Genomic DNA, 21,065 nt, shown 5'->3' with positions numbered 1-21,065 from the left:
TTTGCTCCACTTTATGCTATGTCTTTAGAAAGAAATAGCGGGCTCAGAAAACTGTGATGTGTTTATGGATTGTTTTTTCATACAGAAACTTCACTACTGAAAAAAGAGAAGGCAGAAGTGCCTTGGCTTTTTTGTGAAACAGCAAATTAAATGTTTATTCCCCCAACTTGTGGGACTGACAGGAGTCTCTGCCCTTACTCTGTAAATGGGAGCACCAGGAATGTTAATTTTATCAAGTCTTGTTAAAAAGCTGCTGATTCCTATCAGATTTTTGTGTATGAAAGATAACTTATCAACTGTTCATTTTGGAGGATGTAACACTGCTGTGGCTTATGGAAAGTTCCCTCCTTGCTCATTAACACTGCAAACCATAGCAACAGAAACAAAAAAATGTTTGTTATAAAAATCATATCTTCTAAAGTAAACGTTAGAAAAGAATGATCCTTATCAGCTTCAGTAAGTAGAGAGACTAATTAGCCCATTTAGCAGTAAAATCATTCAGCCAGCATTAGTGCTGTGTTTAAACATGCAGCAGCTGATTTCTGGGTGTAATTCAGCAGCAGGAGGAAGGTGCAGTGCTGGAGGGCACGGTTTGCCTGGGCAGGGTGGCAGAGGGAAGCAGGGACTCTGTGTTTGCTCCTGCCACATCCTGTTTGCTCTCCGGCCTCTGCAGGGGGATGTGGCAGGGCAGGGCTCCTTCCAGTCCTGCACGCCATGGGAGAGAAGTGCTTGCTGTTGACACTGAAATACATAAATGGGGCTTTGTGTTTACTTCTGTTGGTAGGAATGATTTCTTCCTGGTGCCTGGCTTTGGCAGATGGCTTTGTGACCAAGAATTCTGTTCCTTCTTTGTGGTCCTCATTTGGATTATGACTGGCTTGACAGCCTTCGGTGTGTTCCCTTTCCATCCCTTGCCAGTGTAATTATTCCAATGATCCCTAAACAGGATCAGTTCAGCTGGGGGAGAATCTCTGTAGCACCACATCAGCATGTGGTAGCCATAAATTTTGTATTACTTGATAGAAATTTGAAAATTAATATTTTAGCTAAATACTTCTTCAGCTTTCACAGAGATTAATAACCCACGGTTGTTTGAGTTACCCTCTCAGGATCTGGACACCGGTGTGAAATCACCATGTTTCCTTTTACTCTCTGATGAATTACACGGTGTCTAATTGTACCAGAGTACTGATGACCAAATTCCTGCTGCAGGGCAGGGAAGGAATGCCCGGGCCAGGGTGAGCTGTGAGGGGAGCAGCGGTGCTGGGCCTGCCTGCAGGGTGTGTGTTCCTGCCCCTCACACCTTCCCAGGGCTCGCTGCTTTCCTGCACACCTGGAAAATCACCGCTGGAAATCAGGGCTTGAAGTCAGCCCAGAAGCGAGGAGGAGACGAAGGGGACGAGGAGAGCCCTGCAGTCCCGGGGTACCTGCCCTGCCTTGTCCTGGTGTGTCCTTGCCCTGGCACAAAGGCTGCAGGTTTCTCGTGTTCCCAAGATCCACTGGCCTCCTCTCCGCTGTGTGCAGCCAGCAGCAAGTTCAAAATGTGCCTCATCCCAGCTCTTCTATGTGTCCTGATGTTGTGGGTTGTTTTCTGCGCTGTTAAAGGAAATATTTCTCCATTGACTTTTTAGTGTAATATGAAATTGAATGAATGGCATTTTTCTTAAGCCATTTGTAGCCTTAGGCTTTTAGTCAGTTTCCAAGCCGGCTTTGATGGGGTGGCCGCAGCCAGACAGCATCACTGAGCTCTCCAGCAGCACGGATGTCATGCCTCGGTCTGTAACGCCCGTCCCAGTTCGCTTTGCAGATTCATCTTAATGGTCTCCTTCTCTTGTTTCTGAATGGGAGCTGTTGTAGAAGAGGCAGAGTAAGAAAGCAGAGGCCGTGTCACGGGGCTCCGGGAGCCGCTTGTTCTCTGCCCCAGCCCCGAGCAGCCTCGGGCTCATCACCCGCTGCTGCGGGAAGGCCTGGGATCATCCCCTGGCTGCTGCTCCTGCCTGGCACTGGCAATTACCGCGGGGGAAACACCTCCCCTCCGCCGTCTGCGGCTGGGAATTACCGGCAAGGCTCTGGGAACGGGGATCCCCCGCTTTGAGGCGGAATTACCGGCAAGGCTCTGGGAACGGGCTCCCCCCCCGGGCCGGGAATCAGCGGGCCGCTCAGGAAGCGGGCCCACCCCGGTATCCCGGGGGTGTTTCCGCCGCTCGCTGCCCGTCCCCCGCTCCCTTTACCGGCCCGGCCTCCCCGGCCCCGGCTGCCACGTCCCGGAGCCGGGCGGGGCGGCGGCGGCGCGGCCAATGGCGGGCGCGGCCCGGGGCGGGGCGGGCCGGGGCCTGCGCCGGGCCTGGCGCTGAGGGGCGCGGCCCCGGCGCCTCAGACAGCGCGGCTGCGGAGCGGGACTCGCCATGTGCGGTGAGCGCCGGGCCGGGGGGACGGCGGGGCCCGGGCCGGCCCCGAGCCGGCGGGAGGAGCCGCTCGGGCGGGCGCCGTGAGGCCGCGGCGCGGCCCGGGCCGGGCGGGGACAGAGGGCACCGCCGCCCCGGCTGTGGCGACGGGCGGCCCGGCCCCGTTATCCCGAATGCCGGCGCTGCGGGGCGGCTCGCACCGCGTTAGTGCCTTAAAGGGCGGATTGTCCGCAGACCGTAGGGGCTGTGCGAGCCACAGGCTCGGTTTGCGCCCTGTGCCGGTGGGGTGGGCTCGCTGCTGCCGGGACACCCCGGCCGGGCCCGGTGCTGTGGATCCCGGCAGCCCCGGCTGGCACGGCAGCCCCGCTGCGCGGCGGGGACGGGTGGGAAGGGGCGCTCCCAGCCTGGCTCTGCTCCTGTCGGAGTCACCGCTCCCACTCTGCTGGGCTGCTTTTCAGGCGTTACAGCTCCCGATAATTTGTTTTCCACGCGTGGCTCCGGGCTGGCTCGGTGTGGGCTGGGCACGGAGGGGCCGTGGGGCCGGGACCGTGCCCCGAGCTCGGCCCAAGGCCGGGGTGAGCTCGGGCCAGGGCTGGTCCTGGTTCTCCTCTCGCCGCCGTGCCTTCCACCCTGCCTCACCTTTTATACACAGCAATTTATGCTTTTATCCTTCCTCTTCCTATCCCATCGTCTTCATGTTTTCCATGTAAATTTATGCAACAGCGATCTGTTGGATTTTCCTATTTCCTTTCCACACTACCTTTCCCCCCCCCCTGTATTTTTGTGTGCAAAATCATGTTCTCAGCGAGACTGTGGGTTTTACACTTAATGTGCAAGTTGCCATTTCTCTCATTGTTTTTGTGGGATGGAACCGGCAAACCGGCATTGCCTTCAAGCTGTGGAGAATCAGAGACTCATACCTCAGCTCACATTTAACACCGTGTTAAAAGTACAAAGCAGAGCAAAGCTAAGAATAGAAAGGATAATTATTATTATAAATAGCTTGCTGCAAGAGTAGGGATGGTTTTGGTGCCTCGTGCTTGTCTTATTTGAAATGTGCAACATTGTGCTCTTTGTGTTTTTTGCAGTGATAAGCCCTGGGAACAGTTACTCAGTTGCGTTCAGGATTGAACCTGTTTTCCCCTTTTTGATACAAATGAAGTTCTTGTTGGATATTGAAACATTTTAAGGAAAGAGTGAGAAGAGCATTAGGGATCATTGTCTGTTGCTCTGGGGCTCGGGGATGTATTCTGGGGTGAGAGTGGATTGTCTCTCCTCACCGAAGGGCTGCTGGTTTATCTGGAGCAGAGGGCTCTGATTTCCCAGGCCCAGGATCTGGTGTTGGTGTTTGAGCCCTCAGACACAGCATTTCTGTCATGGAATTGTGAGTGGGGATGGATAAACGTGGCTTTATCCTGCCACGCTGCCTGGTGGGTGCCCAGCCACGTCCACAGTTTTATCCAATTCGCTTCACACAGAAGGGCAGTTGTTAAGATGAGTTTTGAAAGAAATAAATGTGACAGTGCTGCTATTGTTATCTGAATTCTCAGATACCTCAGTCTGTGACACTGAAGGGAGAGCTTCAGCAGCTGCCAGACTGGAATTATCAACACAGTGTTTTCAGCATGATGTTCAGGTTTGTGACCTTACAAAATCCCATGGTCTGATGGGCTTGTGCTGCTGGACAGGTAAAGGGAAGGAGCCTCCAAGTCCAGTGCCTTTGAACAGTGAATACTGTTTAGATGTGCTGGGGTTTGTTTGTAGTAGTGTTAGTGAAAAATAGGGTTTGTCTTGCTTTTGTGTCAGCCACTTGCAGTTTAAACACCTGGTTTAAACCCTGAGTTGGGTGTCCTTTGGTCCAACCAGTTCAATGGCATCTGAAACAGTCCAGGAAACAGGTTTTTCAAGGTAGCCAGGCTCCATGGACACTTCTGTAAATCAGTAAACCTGTCATATGCCATGACTGGCTTTAATGACACAAAGGGATTCTGGAATTTAGCTCCTGGATTGTAGAATTCAGGTCTTGGTTTACTGGTGATTGCTGAAGATAAAAATGGGTTTAGGAAAGACTTGGGTTTCTAGTTCTGGGGTTCCCTGTCTGCCAGTGGGGACATTCCACCTCTGTTACACCTGGCTGTGCAGCATGGAGCTGTGGCCCAGAGGGAGTGCTTGGAATTGCTGCTCTGGTTCTTTCCTCTCCTGCCCTTTTTAGCTGCAGAGGGAGTTGTGTGTGGGCAGCCAGAGAAGTGTGAGAAGTGTCCAGTGGACAAATGTGGATCCCCAGGGAGTGGATGTTTTCCTGGTTTGCTGTTTTCCCAGCCTGGAGGTGATGAGTTGAGTGTCAGCTCTCCCCTGTGCAGCTCCCAGTCCTAACAATGACAGTGATCTTGTGCTCCTCAGATTGGGCAGAAAAAGGGATGTTTTGGGACTCACACCTCCCTGAACTGCCAGGCAGCAGCAGCAGGAGCTCCTCCAGTGGGGCTGAGCAGCAATTCTGGATAAAGGATTCCTTGGAATTGCCAGGTGAATGTACAAGGTCTGTGGAAATGAGTTAACAGTACTAGGAAAAGGAATCTGGAAGTAAACCCAGCCTGAAGTTTTTTATGCTTTTGTAGAAAAGGATTACAAGAAGCAATTCCTTCATGTACCTCGAGAAGATAATTTACTTGGAAGGTGTGATTCATTTAATTTACCTGGGAACATGCCATGAAATTAAGGAACCTGAACTCCAAAAAAAATAAAGTTGTCAGAAAAAGTATTGTGACTGTCAGCTTTAGAAATCAATAATGTCCATTTGTTGAAAATGTTATTCTGTTAAAATTACCCTCTTTATAGGGAATTCTTTACACAGCTGGTGTTAAGAAGGCCTAGGATTTGTGCTTGAGTATTAAAAATCAGCTCTGTGAGAGAGCTGAGTGTCAGGAGCAGCTGAATGCCTGTTCTGGTGGCTCCCCAGGTAAGGTGTTTAAGGCAAACCTGCAAGAAAGGAAATGTTTTATATTCGAGATTATATTGTTCAAAGTATTTCACTTGAGAGAAATGCACAGAGAACTTATGACTGAGATAATTCAGTCATTCAAGAGTTGTCTGATAAGATGATGTGGTTTGAATTGGTCTTTCCAGACAGGGGTGTTGTGTTTCCTGAGGCTGCCAGGTAGGAATTCCTGCAGTGTCCTTGCTGCTCTCCCCTTGCAGCTGTGAATTCACAACTACAGCTCTGCACGAGGAGGAAGTTCCCAGGGCTGGTTTTTTGTGTCATTCACCTCCAACAACGCCAGCCCAGGGCTCGTCAAAGCAGAGTGATTAAATGTCATTATAGATCCTGGTGTTGTGAAGTGCTTCCTCTTGCTGGCTCGTGCAGTGTTACAGAGGGCAGGTGTGATGCTGGTGCTGAGAGCATTGTGTGCAAGGGCGTCTAAATGTGCACTGAAACCAAAACTCCTTCCTTTTGTGTCTGCTGGGGACCTGAAACTCACAGCGGGCTCTTTTGGGGAGCGTTCTGCTCAAAGTTTGTGCATTTTCAGCACCTGACATCCAGGCTGGTGGTGCACCCTGTGGGACCCTGATGGAACTCCTTGGGATTGCCTTGGAATTCCACCCAAACCAACATTTCCATCGAGCCCTTTCAAAGAACTGTATCTTTGATGGAGAAGTTGTCATTTCTGAGAGGGCTCCTGACGAAGCTCTGTGCACTTGGTGTCTTTTCATGTCTTGGCTGTCAGTGCTGTCTGTGCTGAGCCTTGGTTGTGGCAGGCAGAGCTGGGAGTGCAGCAGGAGCTTCCCACAGGCACAGAGAGGCTGTTGGAGTCAGAACCTGGTGCTCACACCCAGCTTCCCCAGCTGTGATTTTGGTGTGAGATGATTCCCTTCTCCCCACACAGGCATCTTTGCTTACCTGAACTACCATGTTCCCCGGACGAGGCGGGAGATCCTGGAGACCCTCATCAAGGGGCTGCAGCGCCTGGAGTACCGGGGCTATGACTCTGCAGGTGCCTCCCTCTCAGCTCTTCTGGGAATCTGGCTTTTCTTGGAGGGATTGGGAATGGTTTCTGACACCTTCTGCTATTGAGGAAAGCTGTAACACAAACTGGATGTGCTTGTGGTCAGAGGTTTGGGTTAATTTCAACGTAAAGATTTTTAAAAGCATTCTTGATGTTTGGTGGGTTTTTTTTTTCCTGAGGCTTTAAAAATACTGACAAGGTGACAAAGGGAAAACTTAATTCTGATCTAAGGGGAAAATACTGACAAGGTGACAAAGGGAAAACTTAATTCTGATCTAAGGGGTTTCTTGCCTTTATGTGGCAGGCCAGCTTTTGGAGAAAGGGCTCAGGAGGAATCAAAAAGGCCAGAATTTGTTCCCATAAAATGCTGTCATAACTTCTGCACTTGACCCTCTTTCCACTGTGGGGTTTAGGTGTGGGACTGGACGGTGGAAATGACAAAGACTGGGAAGCCAATGCTTGCAAAATCCACATTATCAAGCAGACGGGGAAAGTGAAGGCTCTGGATGAAGAGGTTCACAGTAGGTATCTCCCTTTCCTCCTTTCCCTCCAAATGTCTCCTCACCAATCTGTGTGTTTTGAATGTTTTACCTGTTTTACCCAAACCCACACATTTCCAAGTAATTTGTGTGTAAGGAGACAGAGTCCCGTGGTCCCTGAGGCCTGCTGAGACTCCCAGCCTGGCCTAGGGTGTGGACAACCCCTCAGGACTAAAACTTTGTGCTGCAGAGCAACAGGACATGGATCTGGACATCGAGTTTGACGTTCACCTGGGGATCGCCCACACGCGCTGGGCCACGCACGGGGAGCCCAACCCTGTCAACACCCACCCGCAGCGCTCCGACAAGAACAATGGTCAGTGCCTCCCCAGCAGCTCCTGCAGCTCCCCAGCAGCTCCTGCAGCTCCCCAGCAGCTCCTGCAGCTCCCCAGCAGCTCCTGCAGCTCCCCAGCAGCTCCTGCAGCCTCGGGGAGAGCTTCTGCCCCCTCCATGTCCCGGCAGGGGTGGCTGGGCAGGCACTGGGGTCATTCAGGCCTGATGGAGCTGCTGAGCCCGGTTGTGGTGAAGCTGCAGGGCTTGGGCTCGGGTTCCAGCCACGAGGGATGTTCCCCACAGTGAGGGATCCCAGCAAGGGTTGGGGTGGGTGCCAGGGCCAGGATGGGTGTGTGGGCACAGAGAAAGGACGAGAAGACAGGAGGAAACGAGACTGAAGTGAGAATTTTTGTGGCAGCAGCAGCAGCAGCGTGCAGTTCTTTGCTCCCAGCAGGAGCTGCCAAGTGCTCAGGTGCCTCCAGAGGCTCTGCAGGGTGTGGGTAGCCCTGGGACCACCCAGGCCACTGTTATCTCTGGCCATGCCAGGGGGGCAGAGCAGGGAATGGCACCAGGATGGGAAATGTGGGCCTGTCCCACAATCACACGAGTGGGCTCTGCTGCCAGGCTGGGGCTGGCACGGGGCTGAGCAGGGCATTTCCTCTGTCCCCAGAGTTCATCGTCATCCACAATGGCATCATCACCAACTACAAGGACCTGCAGAAATTCCTGGTGAGTGACCCCTGGGGGGTGAGACCCTCCCTCCTATCCCACTCCCCTTTGCTCTCACAGCCTTTCCAGCTCACACTCTCACACTCCTCCACTCCCCTCACTCTCCCACTCACTGCCCTCTCTTCCTCTCACAGTTTAAAGGCAGGAAGGATGGAAGGAGAGTGTGAGAAGAGGAGAAAAGGAAAAAAAGAAAGGCAGGGAGGTAAAAGGAAGAGGAAAAGCAGAGCGAAGGATGGGAAAAAAAAGAGGGAGAAAAGAGTGAGAACAACTGCAGTATGAAAAGGGAAAGGAAAGGAAAGAAGGAGAGGCAGGAAAGAAAAGGAAGAGCAGGAAAAAGGAAAGATGAGGGAGGAAGGCAGGAGCAAAGAAAAAGAAAAGCATGAGAAAAAGGGAAGAAAAAGTTAAAGGCAAGGTGAAAGAAAGGGAGCGGTAAAAACAAAGAAAGGAAAGGTGGGAAGGAAAGAAAAGTGAGGAGGAAGGGAAGGAGGGCAAAGCAGGGGGGAAGAGGAGGCAGAGTCACCCACACAGGCTGTCCCTGCAGGAGAGCAAGGGCTACGACTTCGAGTCGGAGACGGACACGGAGAGCATCGTCAAGCTGGTCAAGTACATGTACGACAACCGCGACAGCGACGACATCAGCTTCTCCACGCTGGTGGAGAGAGTCATCCAGCAGCTGGTAATGGGCACAGTGCCACCCACACACCCAAAAAACCCCTGCCCCCACTGCTGCAGGATGCTCTGGGCATGCCTGTGTCTCTCCTGCCTCTGACTGCTCATCTCAGGATGAATGAACGTTCGGTTTCCTTGGGCATTTGTCAGTGTTCATCTGGGAAATGTCTCAGTTCCTGGGCACAGCAGCACCTGGAGCCTGCCAGCCCCTGGCTGGGGTGGTGGCAGTGGGGAGGGAGCTGGCCTGGGAGAGTCTGTGCTGCTTCCAGTCCTTTCCAAAGCTCCATCCAGGATTGCTGCTGACCCCTGGTGGGAGCTGCTCCGTGGAGCCTCTGCCTCCACTGCCTGGTTGTGTGCAGGAGCAGGATCCAGCACAGTTCAGCTCTCACCCCACAGCACCTGGATCAGCTGAGTTTTCACTGGTTTCCCTGCCAGGAGCTGTTGTAGCAACAGGCCAAGAGCTTGTGTTGCTGGCAGGTTGTGGCACCTCAGCTGAGAAAACACCCTGAGGTTTTGGTGCTGCTTTTAGCAGATCTTTGCCTCTGTAGGTCCCCTCACTGCACCCTGAGCTAAGGCAGAACTCACCTGGATAACCAAGGGAGTCTGAGTCTCTCTCTGGGGCTTCAGGAGACTCCTTCAGTGGTTGAGAAGTGCTGCCAGGCTCAGGGGAGGGACATCCTTCCAGGATGGGGGGGCTGGGGTTACAGGTGCTTCTGGAAACATCTCTGAAACCTCTTTGGTGTCCCAGTTTCTGTGCTGGGAACACTGAAACAGTGCCCAGGTCTCAGCTGAAGGGATGAACAGTTTGTTTCTCTTGTTGCAGGAAGGTGCTTTTGCCCTCGTGTTCAAGAGTGTTCATTACCCTGGGCAGGCAGTTGGTACCAGGTGAGTGCTGTCATGGGGAGGAACATTCCTGCACCCTGTCTGTCACTTGTTTTTGTGCCCCACGTTAGAAGACAGAGTAGAGATCATTCTCATCATGCTGGGGAAGAGGGTGTTTGTTGTTTTTAATTTCCTTTCTCTTGTTTTCCACGTGTCATAACAGAAAGTTCCCAGAAATATTTTGGAAGTTTCTTACTGACCAGCTGTACCTGGTCTGGATCAGCTTTATTTTGGTATCCTCTGCTTATGATTTGAAAGGAGATGATTTTGCCTTTTCCTTTGTGCTTGCCCTTGTGGCAGCACTTGGCCAAGTCCTCCACTTGGCCTGGAATTTGGGCCAGCCTCGTGTTCAGGTTTTCTATCCCACTTTTAAACACCAGCATCAGCTGGGGTGGTTTCAGCAGGGTTGAACTTCAGTGCCAACAGCTGTTTGTAGGTTTGTCCAGCGAGGAGCAGCTCCTGGCTCAGGTGTGCAGTGACTCTTGAGAAGTTTGTCTAACCCTGCTGCAGGTTCCTCACGTCCTCGTGTTCTTTCCCCCGCAGTTCTTTCTGTGTTTGCTCTGGGGGGCTCTGGCTGTGCCCTGGTGCAGCTGAGCTGCTGCTGGGGGGTCCTTGGTGGGGGTGTGGGCCAGCTGGGTGTCCCCAGGTGCTGAGGCTGTCCCTGTGTCCCTGCAGGCGAGGCAGCCCCTTGCTGATCGGCGTGCGCAGCGAGCACAAGCTCTCCACCGACCACATCCCCATCCTGTACCGCACAGGTGAGTGTGGAGAGCTCCCCTGGGGCTGCAGGGCACGCAGCTGTGTGCTCTGAAACACAGCTGGAAATCACAAATCAAGCCATTGTTAGAGGGGGTGTTTTAAAAAGCAAGTCTTTAACCATGTGTTCTACCCACCTTGTACCTCAAGTGTTGTAATCAAAGCTTTAATGTCCAGTTATTGCAAGGAAAATACATCCTGGTATAGTCATGGAATGGCTTGGGTTGGAAGGGACCTTAAAGCCCATCTTGTTCCAACCCCCCTGCTGTGGGCAGGGTCACCTTCCAGGGTCTCAGGGTGCTCCAAGCCCCTTCCAGCCCCTTCCAGCCCCTTCCAGCCCCTTTCAGCCCCTTCCAGCCCCATCCAGCCCCATCCAGCCCCTTCCAGCCCCTTCCAGCCCCCTCCAGCCCCTTCCAGCCCCATCCAGCCCCTTCCAGCCCCATCCAGCCCCATCCAGCCCCATCCAGCCCCATCCAGCCCCTTCCAGCCCCTTCCAGCCCCTTCCAGCCCCTTCCAGCCCCCTCCAGCCCCTTCCAGCCCCATCCAGCCCCTTCCAGCCCCATCCAGCCCAGCCTTGGACACTGCCAGGGGTGTTGGAATAGTTCAGTATAATAAATTCAACAGGACAGTTAAACTGAGGTCTCTGTTCTGCGTGTGGCACATTGGCATTTGTGAGCCTGGTGGTTTCCAAGAAGAAAGATGAGAGAGCTCTGCAGGTGGAGCCTGGCACTGTCACAGACCTTGCCCCTGCCACCCCACGTCATTTGTAGAAGCTGTTACCCTTCGTGGGACAGTGGCTGTTCATGTTGTCTGTCCATCCTGCTCCCACAGACACCCTTGAAAATGAAAAGTGGCTAAGAATTAATTACTCTGTAATTCCCTGTGGTCAGAGGGGTCTGAGCCTGTCCAGTCCCAGGGACCTGGACTTGTCTTGAGCAGTGCAGGGACCCGAGGAATTGCTGTCCTGCCCTGCTGCTTCCTAACAGTAGCTGCTGATCCCCTGCTGCAAGAACCAGCCCCAGAAGCTTTGCCTTTTGATTGGATGATTAGCAGAAATATTAGTGTGTTTATGCAACACTGTATTATTTTACTGATTATCTCAAGTTTGGTTTGTTTTTTTTTTCCAATTGCACTTTCAGCCGTACAATCTATGGATCATTCTTTTGATGGAATATCCATAAAAATGGAGGAAGGTGCCTACCAGAGAAAAGCTAACACTTGAAATTTCAGACAAATCATCCAGTTCCTTAGGAGAGGAATCATAAATGGGGCCAAGATGCATTGTCTTTTTAATATGTGGTCATTGCTTTCCGTGTAGTGAAACACTTGGGAGAATCCAAATTCCTTCTTGATCAGAAACACCAGCAGCAACACACAGGAAAATCCACCCATCCCATTTCAAATACTGAGACCTAATGCTCAGCATATGTGCACCAACTGATGACAGTGCAGCTCTGGCTACAGAAAATAATCCACAGAAACCGTGAATTACTGTAAAAATAAACCCCACTAAAGCAGGAGGCTGCTGCTTTAGTCCATCAATCCTAATGCCAGCACTGCCCAAAATTCCTGCTGGAGTTTGTGCTGTCAGAGCTGTGTCCTCCCCTGGGCACGGTGTGAGTCTGAGCTGCAGCCTCCCAGCGAGGCTGGGACTTCCTTCCTTCCTTCCCCTGTTCCTTTATCAGGGGGAACCATCTGTTACTCACTTGCAGGGCTTTAAAGGCCAGGCCATCACAGGATGGGGTGAACCAGGCTCACTCCTGAAGCAGGAGAACCTTTTGTGTCAGGGGGAGGATCTGTTTGTTGGTGGCTGCAAATAAAAGGGATTCCACCCTCAGTGGCCTCGGGCTGGGTGAAATATCTGATTATATCTTGAAATATCTTGCTGGAGGAGAAGCAAACCTGGGTTTGCTGGGAGGTGAACGGTGTTCCCTCCCAGGAGCTGGTTTACCTGGCTCCAAACATCAGGAGAGATTTTTTATTTCCTCTTTCCCCGCTGTACCTGTCTCTGAATAAAGTTTTTGAAATAAAACTCCATAGCCAGGAAAGCCCCAGGGGCTCTGAGGTCCCTCAGCTCTCAGGGGCACTGAGGATTTTCTGAGAAATTGCCTCAGCTGCCCATTTTTACTGTACCTGGGTAAATTCTCCATTCTTTGGTGCAAAAGGGAAGAGATGAAAAGATTCCTTCTGTGTTGCTTCTGAATTGTAGTAAATGAGGTGTTGGTGCAGTAGAGCAGCAGTCAGATTATTTACAGATAAATGGACAACCCTTGGACAAATCCACAGATGAAATAAAAGCCATAACTGGCTGATAATGCTCACTGCAAACACCCAACCCTTGGTAATTGGCAGTGCAAGTGTGCACAGTGACCACCCTCCAGTGCAGAATGTGTCATGCAGGAAAGCAATGCAACCTCACAAAGCCAATGCAGGGAAATGCTCTATTTTGAGAAACCAAATTTGCATGTTCTGATCAGGTCTGGGTGCTTCTGGTGGGGGGGAGGCCACTAACAGCTCTGCTCTGTCCTTCCTCAGCACCAAATCAGTCTGTCCTGTGGCAGCAACAAAGGCATTGCTTTTCCTCACTTACTGACTCGAGAACTGGGCTGGAAAGCTCTGAATCACAGGCTGGGTGATTCTGTTTCACTGGGTACCAACATGAAAGCAGTATTTTTCCTTTCCATTTTCATCTGTAGAAGTGTAAATCAGAGCACCACGAGCTCTGCTTGCATCACTGAATCAGATCAGTGTCTAGTAGGTGAAACAACATCAGGATTATGGAATAAATATAGAATGGAGTAACTTGAGTGTTGCTGTTCTTCAGCAATAGTCCCATTTTGGGAGATGAGCTGATTAATCCACCCCCACCCTCCCCATAGCCTGCACAATGACTGGCAAATAACTCTGCTGGAGGCTGGTGCTGAGCAGTAGGTGTTGGGTGCCTCATCTGCATCCCTGATGAGCTTCACCACTGAGCAGCAGCTTGGAGGAGGAGGAGGAGGAGGATGAGACAGAATTGGGAATTACCAGAGTACTCCAGAAAGGATCCTTGGTGAGATACTCAGCTTTTAGGACAGAGTTTTCCAAAGCTGACTCTCAGTCCTGTGCCCTCCAGCAGCCCTGGATGCCTCCCTGGCAGCAGCACAGGTCTGATTTTCTGGTCAGGGTGAGGTGGTTGTGTTTGGTAGTGCAGGAACAAAGCCAAGCCCTTAATCCCAGATTTCCTGAGCTGTGTCTGAGCAGTGAGCTCAGCCAGCCAGAAATAGGTTTGGGTTCCACCTGTGGTGCTCAGGAGAGCAGGGTGGGCACTGAGGGCTGAAGGAATTTCCTCAGTGCTGAGAGCAACAGACAAAGAAAGAGCAATGCTTCTCCATTTCTGGGGGCTCTCCTAAAGGGATCAGCAGGGCAGGGTTAATGGGGAGATGTGGCTGCTCATAAAGCACCTTCAGTTCTCTGCCAGGGGAGCCACACAAAATTATAATTTGGATTTTTTTTTTTCCTGATCCTTTCCTCTAAACTTCAAACTGCACTAATAATTCACTTGCAGACTTACTAAAGAGTAATAAAACTCTTGTAAGAGAACTGAGGATGGGCACAGCAGCACAAGTTCCTTTTGCTGTGCCCACCTGCAGGCATGAAAATAGTGCTTCATGTTGGTACTGTGCCTTGGGGCCTGCTGCTGGGTGTCACCTGTGCCCAGGTGTGTCACCTGTGCCCAGGTGTGTCACCTGTGCCCAGGTGTGTCCCCAGGCAGCCCCTGACCCTCCTGTCCCCTAGGGAAAGACAAGAAGGGGAGCTGCAACCTGTCCCGAGTGGACAGCACCACCTGCCTGTTCCCCGTGGAGGAGAAAGCTGTGGAATATTACTTTGCCTCTGATGCCAGGTAGGGTTTTCCAGGATGCAGAAATATCCTGTTTAAAGCTCTCTCCAACAAGAGGTGGGGGGAGGCTGTGGTTGCTTTGTGAGTAAAGTAAATTAATGTGCACGTGGCCATTGCTTTATAAACACTGACCAAAACAGAGCTGTTGTTAAAGTAATGAACACTGGCTTTGGAACAGAGTGTTAACAGGAAACCTGAGAGGGCACTGACCCAAATTAGCAGGACAGATGCTAATTGTGAGGAGAATTGTGTTGATTCTCCAGTGATCTCTGCACACATGCAGTTCCTCCATCATCAAAGGTGACCTGTAATCCCAGAGGGGTGAGGACAGACCAGCTGGGCAGCAGCCTTAGCAGAGATTTTGGAACTCTGGTTCGAGAGAAATGAGTGTTTGCTCCAGGAATGTAAAAATACTGCTGTGGTTGATTTCTGCAGCTCTTTCCATCAGAGGAGACTCTCAGCACACCCTGATGTGTTCTGCTTTTCACTGACACTCGAGGGAGTGCTGCTGAGCAGACCTTGGGTGCCCTAACAGGGGACAAAGCTGTTTTTGCAGCTGGATTTACAGCTGGGCAAAGCGAGGGACAGGGGAGAACCAAGCGAGGAACCTTTCTCTGTGTCTGAGCAGCCTGTGTGCCAGGGCACATCCCTGACCTCGCAGCTCCAGGCAGACCCCACTGCTGCCCACGCTGCTTGCTTTCTCTGAGCACTTCAGAGCTTCTCCTTAAAGCAGGAATTTCTCCTGAAATTAATGATGAGCCAGGTGGAAAAAGCCCAGTTCCATTGGCAGGGTGGAAACGCCACGGGTCTGGCCGGATTGTAAAGGACGAGGCAATTCCTCGGCTGCAGGTGGGCTGAGAGGAAGGGCTGCAGCTCCCCAGAGCAGGGTGTGACGTCCCCTGTGTCCCCACAGCGCTGTCATCGAGCACACCAACCGTGTCATCTTCCTGGAGGACGATGACGTGGCGGCCGTGGTGGACGGGCGTCTGTCCATCCACCGCGTCAAGCGCACGGCCGGCGACCACCCGGGCCGGGCTGTGCAGACCCTGCAGATGGAGCTGCAGCAGATCATGAAGGGTGAGAGCTGCTGGGGGCAGCTGGGGGCACCTGGGGGTACCTGGGGGGCATCTGGAGGCACCTGGGAGCATTTGGGAGCACCTTTGGGGCACCTGGGGGCATCTGGAGGCACCTGGGAGCACCTTGGGGGCATCTGGTGGCACCTGGGGGCATCTGGGGGTACCTGGGAGCACAGGTGCTGTGGCAGGGTACGGGGGGCTGGGGTCACCTGCTGCCATCCCTGCCCCAAGCCTGCTCCTCCAGTCTGGAGCATCTCCAGGGACAGAGGTCCCACAGCCTGGATCACCCTGGTGGGGAAAAGAGTCCTTTCATGTAATGGGACTTTCCCTCCAGTCACTGACACCCCACTGAGGAGAGCTGTGGGGCTGGGGGTTTTGCCTCCTGCTTGGAGCCCAGCTGGTTTTTCCAAGACTGATCCCTCTCACAAACCTGCCAGTCTGGATCTGCCCTTCACTGACACCTTCCAGAAACTCGAATCAAGCTCTCATCACGAGCAGATGTTTTGGCAGAGAAAGAAGGATCAGTTTAATAATCTTTGGCTGCTCCAAGCTTTTCCCTACATGCCCAGGAAAAATGGCAGTTACCAGGAGGTAATTTAAAATTTTCAGTTACCAGGAGGTAAAGTGTTCTAATCTGTTTTCTATCTTCCTTCACAGGAAACTTCAGCTCCTTCATGCAGAAGGAAATATTTGAACAGCCAGAATCTGTTGTTAACACCATGAGAGGAAGGGTCAACTTTGATGACTACACTGGTAATTGAATTTGTGCCTCCCTGACCTGTGACAGCTCAGTGTCCAGCAGTTACCCAGGGTGGGAGGGGGAAACCTGGCTGGTGGGAGATGAAATGTGTGTCAGAGTGCCTCCAGAATTCCACCAAGGTCCCATTTTATTGTGTTTTTTTGCCTGGTGGATGATGGAGAGGGTGAAATGCTGTTAACAGCAGCGATCCTGGGAACTCCTACGTGGCCACCCTGATTTTGCTCTGATCTTGCCCACAGTGAACCTGGGTGGGCTGAAGGATCACATAAAGGAGATCCAGAGGTGTCGGCGCTTGATCCTCATTGCCTGTGGCACAAGTTACCACGCAGGAGTGGCAGTGAGTGCTGGGCTCTGGGGCCTGGGCTGGGCTCAGGGCCACGATCAGGGAGTGGGGTGGGCTGGAAAGGACCTTGAAGCTCATCCAGTGCCACCCCTGCCATGGCAGGGACACTTCTCCTGTCCCAGGCTGCTCCAAGCCCTGTCCAACCTGCCCTTGGACACTTCCAGGGATCCACAGCTGCTCTGGGCACCTGGGCCAGGGCCTCCCAACCCTCCCAGGGAAGAGTTCTGTCCTAATAATCTCATCTAAGTCTTCCCTTTCTCAGTTTACAGCCATTCCCCTTTGTCCTGCCACTCCATCCCTTGTCCAGCTCTCTTGGAGCCCTTTAGGCCCTGGGAGAGGCCCTGAGCTCTCCCTGGAGAGTGTCTGGAGTGTGCCAAGCAGATCAAGGATTGATTTCAGGTTAGGGATTGATTCTTCACCTTAATCAGGTGAAGTGCACACGGGTGAATGAAGGAGGGCCCTTGTGAAAGCTGTAAACACCAGACTCCGCTCACAGCAACAGCAGCAGGAAATAAAAACTGAAGAACCTGGACGCAGGGAAGTGGTTCCTGTGACTTCCATGGCTGAGGAAGGCCTTGGACAACAAAAGCTGCTGTTAAAGAAGGCAGCTGGCAGGGGAGGGACGAGGCAGGAGCAGAATGCAAACGCTGCAGCAAGGCAGGGGCTGCCAGTGGGACCCAGGCTTGGTGGTTTGAGTTCCTCAGGACACCCAGCATTACATAATTGATATCCAGGGTTATATAATAAGTGAGACTTGCTTAAGAGAAATCTCCATTTGAGGGAGGAGCTGGCCTCACAGGCTGCTGCTGGTGCCAGGACAAGCTTGCTTCTCTCAGGGGCTGCTGGTGACTGAGGGTGGGCAATACTGAGTAATTAAAGTAAAATCCAGCATTACACATGGGGTTTTAACAGTCATATTTTCCATCCTGTGGCAGCTGGAAAGGTTTTTATTGTGCAAACACTTGGTTTTATAAACACGATGTAATGACTCCCTGCCCCTCCCTGTGCCAGACCCGGCAGGTGCTGGAGGAGCTGACGGAGTTACCGGTGATGGTGGAGCTGGCCAGTGACTTCCTGGACAGGAACACCCCCGTGTTCAGGGATGATGTCTGCTTCTTCCTCAGCCAGTCAGGTACAGCCCCCTCCCCACCCCAAACCCAGGGAGCAGCAGGGTTTGGTGCAGCCCCCTCCCCACCTCAGCCAGTCAGGTACAGCCCCCTCCCCACCCCAAACCCAGGGAGCAGCAGGGTTTGGTGTGCTGATGGGAGGGAAAACACTGATTCCAGGGATGGGAGCACCAGGGAGGTTCTGCTGCCTCCCCCTGCAGGGCTCCTGTGGCTCACAGGAGTTTTGTTTCCTTTCTGTGCATCAATCCAAGGCTGCAGAGTGCTGCTGAGCTCAGGGTGCAGGCAGCTCCACGGCTCCTTGGGAACAGTTGGAGTTCTCTAGTTAAAGCACCACCATATGGTGGATTGGAGCCACAGAAGAAATGAAATTCTCAGGGATGAATAACAAAAAAATCCAACTAACTTGGAAAGGAGTAGGAGATAAAAGGTACACTGAGGCATAAAAAAATTATGTGAGGTATTTCAAGGACAGCTGCCGTGCAAAACAACACTTTTTCCCCTTAGTTGTATTTCAGGTTTTCATGACTGATCTTCAGCTGTGACACTAAACCCAGTCAGTTCCTTTATCTCCACTTTATCTCTTCTTCCTTTTGGGGAACAATTCAATTTGGGGAATGATTTTTCCCTCTCAGCACCGAGTGCCTCAGAATTTCCTCTCTGTGGGGGCTCAGGTTCTCCCTGGGGTTTCTGAAGGCAGCTTTTTGTTCTGGTCTACCAGGGAACACTCCTGGGGTCACAGCAGGGGCTCCATCTTTCCCCGGAGTGTTGGACGTGGCAAACTAAGAAAAACAAGCCCAGGTTCCAGGAAAATCCTGTCAGGCAGCGATGAGGGGCTGTGCTGGGGGAGTGTGTGCATTTCCCACCCTCAGTGGCAGCTCCCAGCCCCGTGTTCCCCGTGCTCTCTGTGCTCCAGGGGAGACAGCAGACACCCTGATGTGCCTTCGCTACTGCAAGGAGAGGGGAGCCCTGACCGTGGGCATCACCAACACCGTGGGCAGCTCCATCTCGCGCGAGACCGACTGCGGCGTGCACATCAACGCCGGCCCCGAGATCGGCGTGGCCAGCACCAAGGTGAGGCTCAGACACAGCCCTCCCTGCTGGGATCTGCTCTTCCTGCCTCAGGAAACACCCCTCTGGCAGCACCCCCTCTTTACCTGCTGCTTGTGCAGCTACAGACCCGCAGCACCCTGTGGGTTCCCCGTCCTGGAGCTGGCAGAGGGCTTTTATTTGGATAAAAAATGAAATAATGCAAGGAAGCTGCATTAAACATTGAAAATGAGTGGGTCTCGAAGGGAATGATTCCCCAAGAGGCCACAATTCTCTTTGCCATTGTCTCAAGGTGCAGGCTCGGTTTAAACTAAGAGGAGAAAGGAAATTAGCAGACAAGATGATGGAAACTTTGCATGTAACTCCCTCTCTGGCTCTGCTTTACCAAAGAAAATGGGATATTAAAACTCTGCTTTGAACAACTGGGGGAATGGTCTTTTACAGAACCCTGCTATTTGTGTCCAGATAACAGGGCTGATAACATCCTGGCTGTGTGAGATACAGTATAAAATAACTGACTTTGCTGAAGTGACTGCATGGTGAAATCTGCTTTGGTTTAGTTATATTTAGAGGCGAGATGATGTCAATCTGTTACATAAATTCAGCCAAAAACCACATTTGAGTTTAATAGTTCATTGGGGAATTTGATCATGGAAAATTCATGAGTCTCTTACAAGAAACTCTTGAACGAGCTGTTTGTCCCTGTTGTTTTCATATGGCCAGCAGTTACACTTTGGAGATAAATGACATTTTTTCTCTGATGATGTGGGGAGTTACCAAAGCTGTGCATATATGAAATAAGAACATGAAAAGTTTCTGTCCTGAGCTTGCCCAGAACTTCCTTTTGAGAATATTCTGATCAGCCCAGGCACGTTAATGTGGCTGCTGTGCAGCTCTGCAGCCTGCAGCTGCACAGAGCAGAGCAGTCCCACTCCCCAGCAGGCTCCTCCAGGCCCTGGAACTGCAGCTTTTCTGCATTCCTTCAGAGCCATTTCAGTCTCCAGTGCAGCCACGTGGGAGTTTGTGTGGTCATGGTTTAGGAACAGACACAAATGCTCCACACCTTGATCCTACCTGTGCATGGCTTCAGGGCCAGGCTGCCCCCAAAGCCTTTCCATAACACCTGACCTGAGAGGCCAAACTGCTGCTTCAGCATCCCTGCTGTGAGCCCTGGTCAGCTCCTGCAGACAGGGGAGGAGTTCAGGAGAGTCTGTTCTTGAAGAAGGGAGCTGGGAAATCGCAGCTGTTCCCTGGGGGTGGTCCAGAAAAATCCCAGCTGGATTGTGGTGGGCTCCCAGCAAACATCTCCATCAGCGCCCTGCTGCTCTCCAGCGCTCTCAGGAGTCACTCACAGTGAAGGAGGGCCTGGGCATGGTCACAGAATAGGGTTTGGCAGTCCCCAGGGAATCTTGGAATACAAAACCTCGGTTGTTGTGCCTGAATCTCCCGGAGTATGGGTTGATCATTGTGTTGAGAATTGCCTCGTGAGCCCACGTTGATTTCTGCTGCTAACTTGGGATGAAAGCTGCCACTTGGTGTCACATTGAGAGCAGGGACACAGCTGGGCTGAGGATCTCAGCGTCTGGTGCAGCAGTGACGTTTCTCTGTGCCCCACACCAGGCCTACACCAGCCAGTTCGTGTCCCTGGTGATGTTTGCCCTGATGATGTGTGACGACAGGATCTCCATGCAGGAGCGGCGCAAGGAGATCATGCGGGGGCTGAAGGGGCTGCCAGGTGAGACCCTGGGCAGGGGGAGCTCAGCAGGGAGGGGCTGGGGGGCTCAGGAGGGTGGCAGGGCTGTCACAGTTCCTTGTAGCCACGTTCCCTCAGGTGTCTCCTGGCCACCAGCCCGGAGCAGCAAAGCTGTGAGCCCAGGCTGTGTGAGTGAGCGGGGTGTGCAGTGTGAGGCACACTGAGCACACTCAACCTGGGCTCTCCCCCTTCCCTCTAGACTTGATTAAAGAAGTGCTGAGCATGGATGATGAGATCCAGAAGCTGGCCACAGAGCTGTACCACCAGAAGTCCGTCCTCATCATGGGACGTGGCTACCACTACGCCACGTGTCTGGAGGGAGCCTTGGTAAGAGTTCTGTATTTAAAGCTGGCTCAGACACAGCCACAGAGCTCAGACCTCTGCACAGGGAGCAACCTCTGGCTCCAGGTGCAGCTCTGCTGTGCTGGGCAGCACGGGGTTAAACGCAGGGCCCTGGCACAGGGTGCCCAGAGGAGCTGTGGCTGCCCTGGGTCCCTGGCAGTGCCCAAGGCTGGGTTGGACAGGGCTTGGAGCAGCCTGGGACAGTGGAAAGTGCCCAGTGGGACTGGATGGGCTCTCAAGGTCCCTTCCAGCCCAAACTGGGCCATGATTAGAAATATCTAAAAGTCACTGTGACATTGCTGAGGCTGCTGCTGGAAGTTTCCCCCCTCACATCCTGCAGTGGCTTGGAAGGCTGTTATTTTATCCACTGGGAATGCTTTACTGGACAAACTGGGCACCCTAACGAGTGGGAAATGGAGCATTTACTTTCCAAACACATCTAGTGCAGTTGTTGCATTTGAGGATTCCTGGTGTTCTCATGGCTGT

General features: G+C 52.4%; 1 protein-coding gene across 14 annotated transcripts in view; it reads left to right on the top strand.

Annotated features, from left to right (window-relative positions):
* The first annotated feature begins 1,692 nt into the window (after positions 1–1,692).
* GFPT1 (glutamine--fructose-6-phosphate transaminase 1) overlaps positions 1,693–21,065 on the top strand; it is a 29,093-nt gene continuing 9,720 nt past the window's right edge. For 3 of the 14 annotated variants that reach the window (XR_015279712.1, XM_086865223.1, XM_086865222.1), the window contains exons 1-16: positions 2,314–2,412; positions 6,287–6,394; positions 6,820–6,927; positions 7,136–7,261; positions 7,889–7,947; positions 8,489–8,623; positions 9,440–9,501; positions 10,174–10,253; positions 14,029–14,134; positions 15,045–15,208; positions 15,865–15,960; positions 16,207–16,304; positions 17,322–17,442; positions 18,351–18,508; positions 20,105–20,219; positions 20,437–20,564. Coding sequence is in view for 13 of the 14 variants with exons in the window: in XM_086865223.1 (XP_086721349.1) it covers positions 2,406–2,412; positions 6,287–6,394; positions 6,820–6,927; positions 7,136–7,261; positions 7,889–7,947; positions 8,489–8,623; positions 9,440–9,501; positions 10,174–10,253; positions 14,029–14,134; positions 15,045–15,208; positions 15,865–15,960; positions 16,207–16,304; positions 17,322–17,442; positions 18,351–18,508; positions 20,105–20,219; positions 20,437–20,564 (1,671 nt within the window). In the remaining variant the exon portion in view is untranslated. Of the gene's footprint in view, positions 1,776–1,899; positions 2,062–2,272; positions 2,413–2,517; positions 4,042–6,286; positions 6,395–6,819; positions 6,928–7,135; positions 7,262–7,888; positions 7,948–8,488; positions 8,624–9,439; positions 9,502–10,173; positions 10,254–11,390; positions 11,445–14,028; positions 14,135–15,044; positions 15,209–15,864; positions 15,961–16,206; positions 16,305–17,321; positions 17,443–18,350; positions 18,509–20,104; positions 20,220–20,436; positions 20,565–21,065 lie in introns of those variants that run through there. The other 11 variants (XM_086865216.1, XM_086865215.1, XM_086865221.1 and 8 more) reach the window with 9 other exon arrangements.

Source organism: Cyanistes caeruleus, chromosome 29 (genome assembly GCF_971803275.1).
Source record: "Cyanistes caeruleus chromosome 29, bCyaCae1.hap1.1, whole genome shotgun sequence".
Lineage (NCBI taxonomy): Eukaryota > Metazoa > Chordata > Aves > Passeriformes > Paridae > Cyanistes > Cyanistes caeruleus.
The sequence above is the reverse complement of the archived record's forward strand: the minus strand, read 5'-3'. Positions and strand labels throughout refer to the sequence as shown.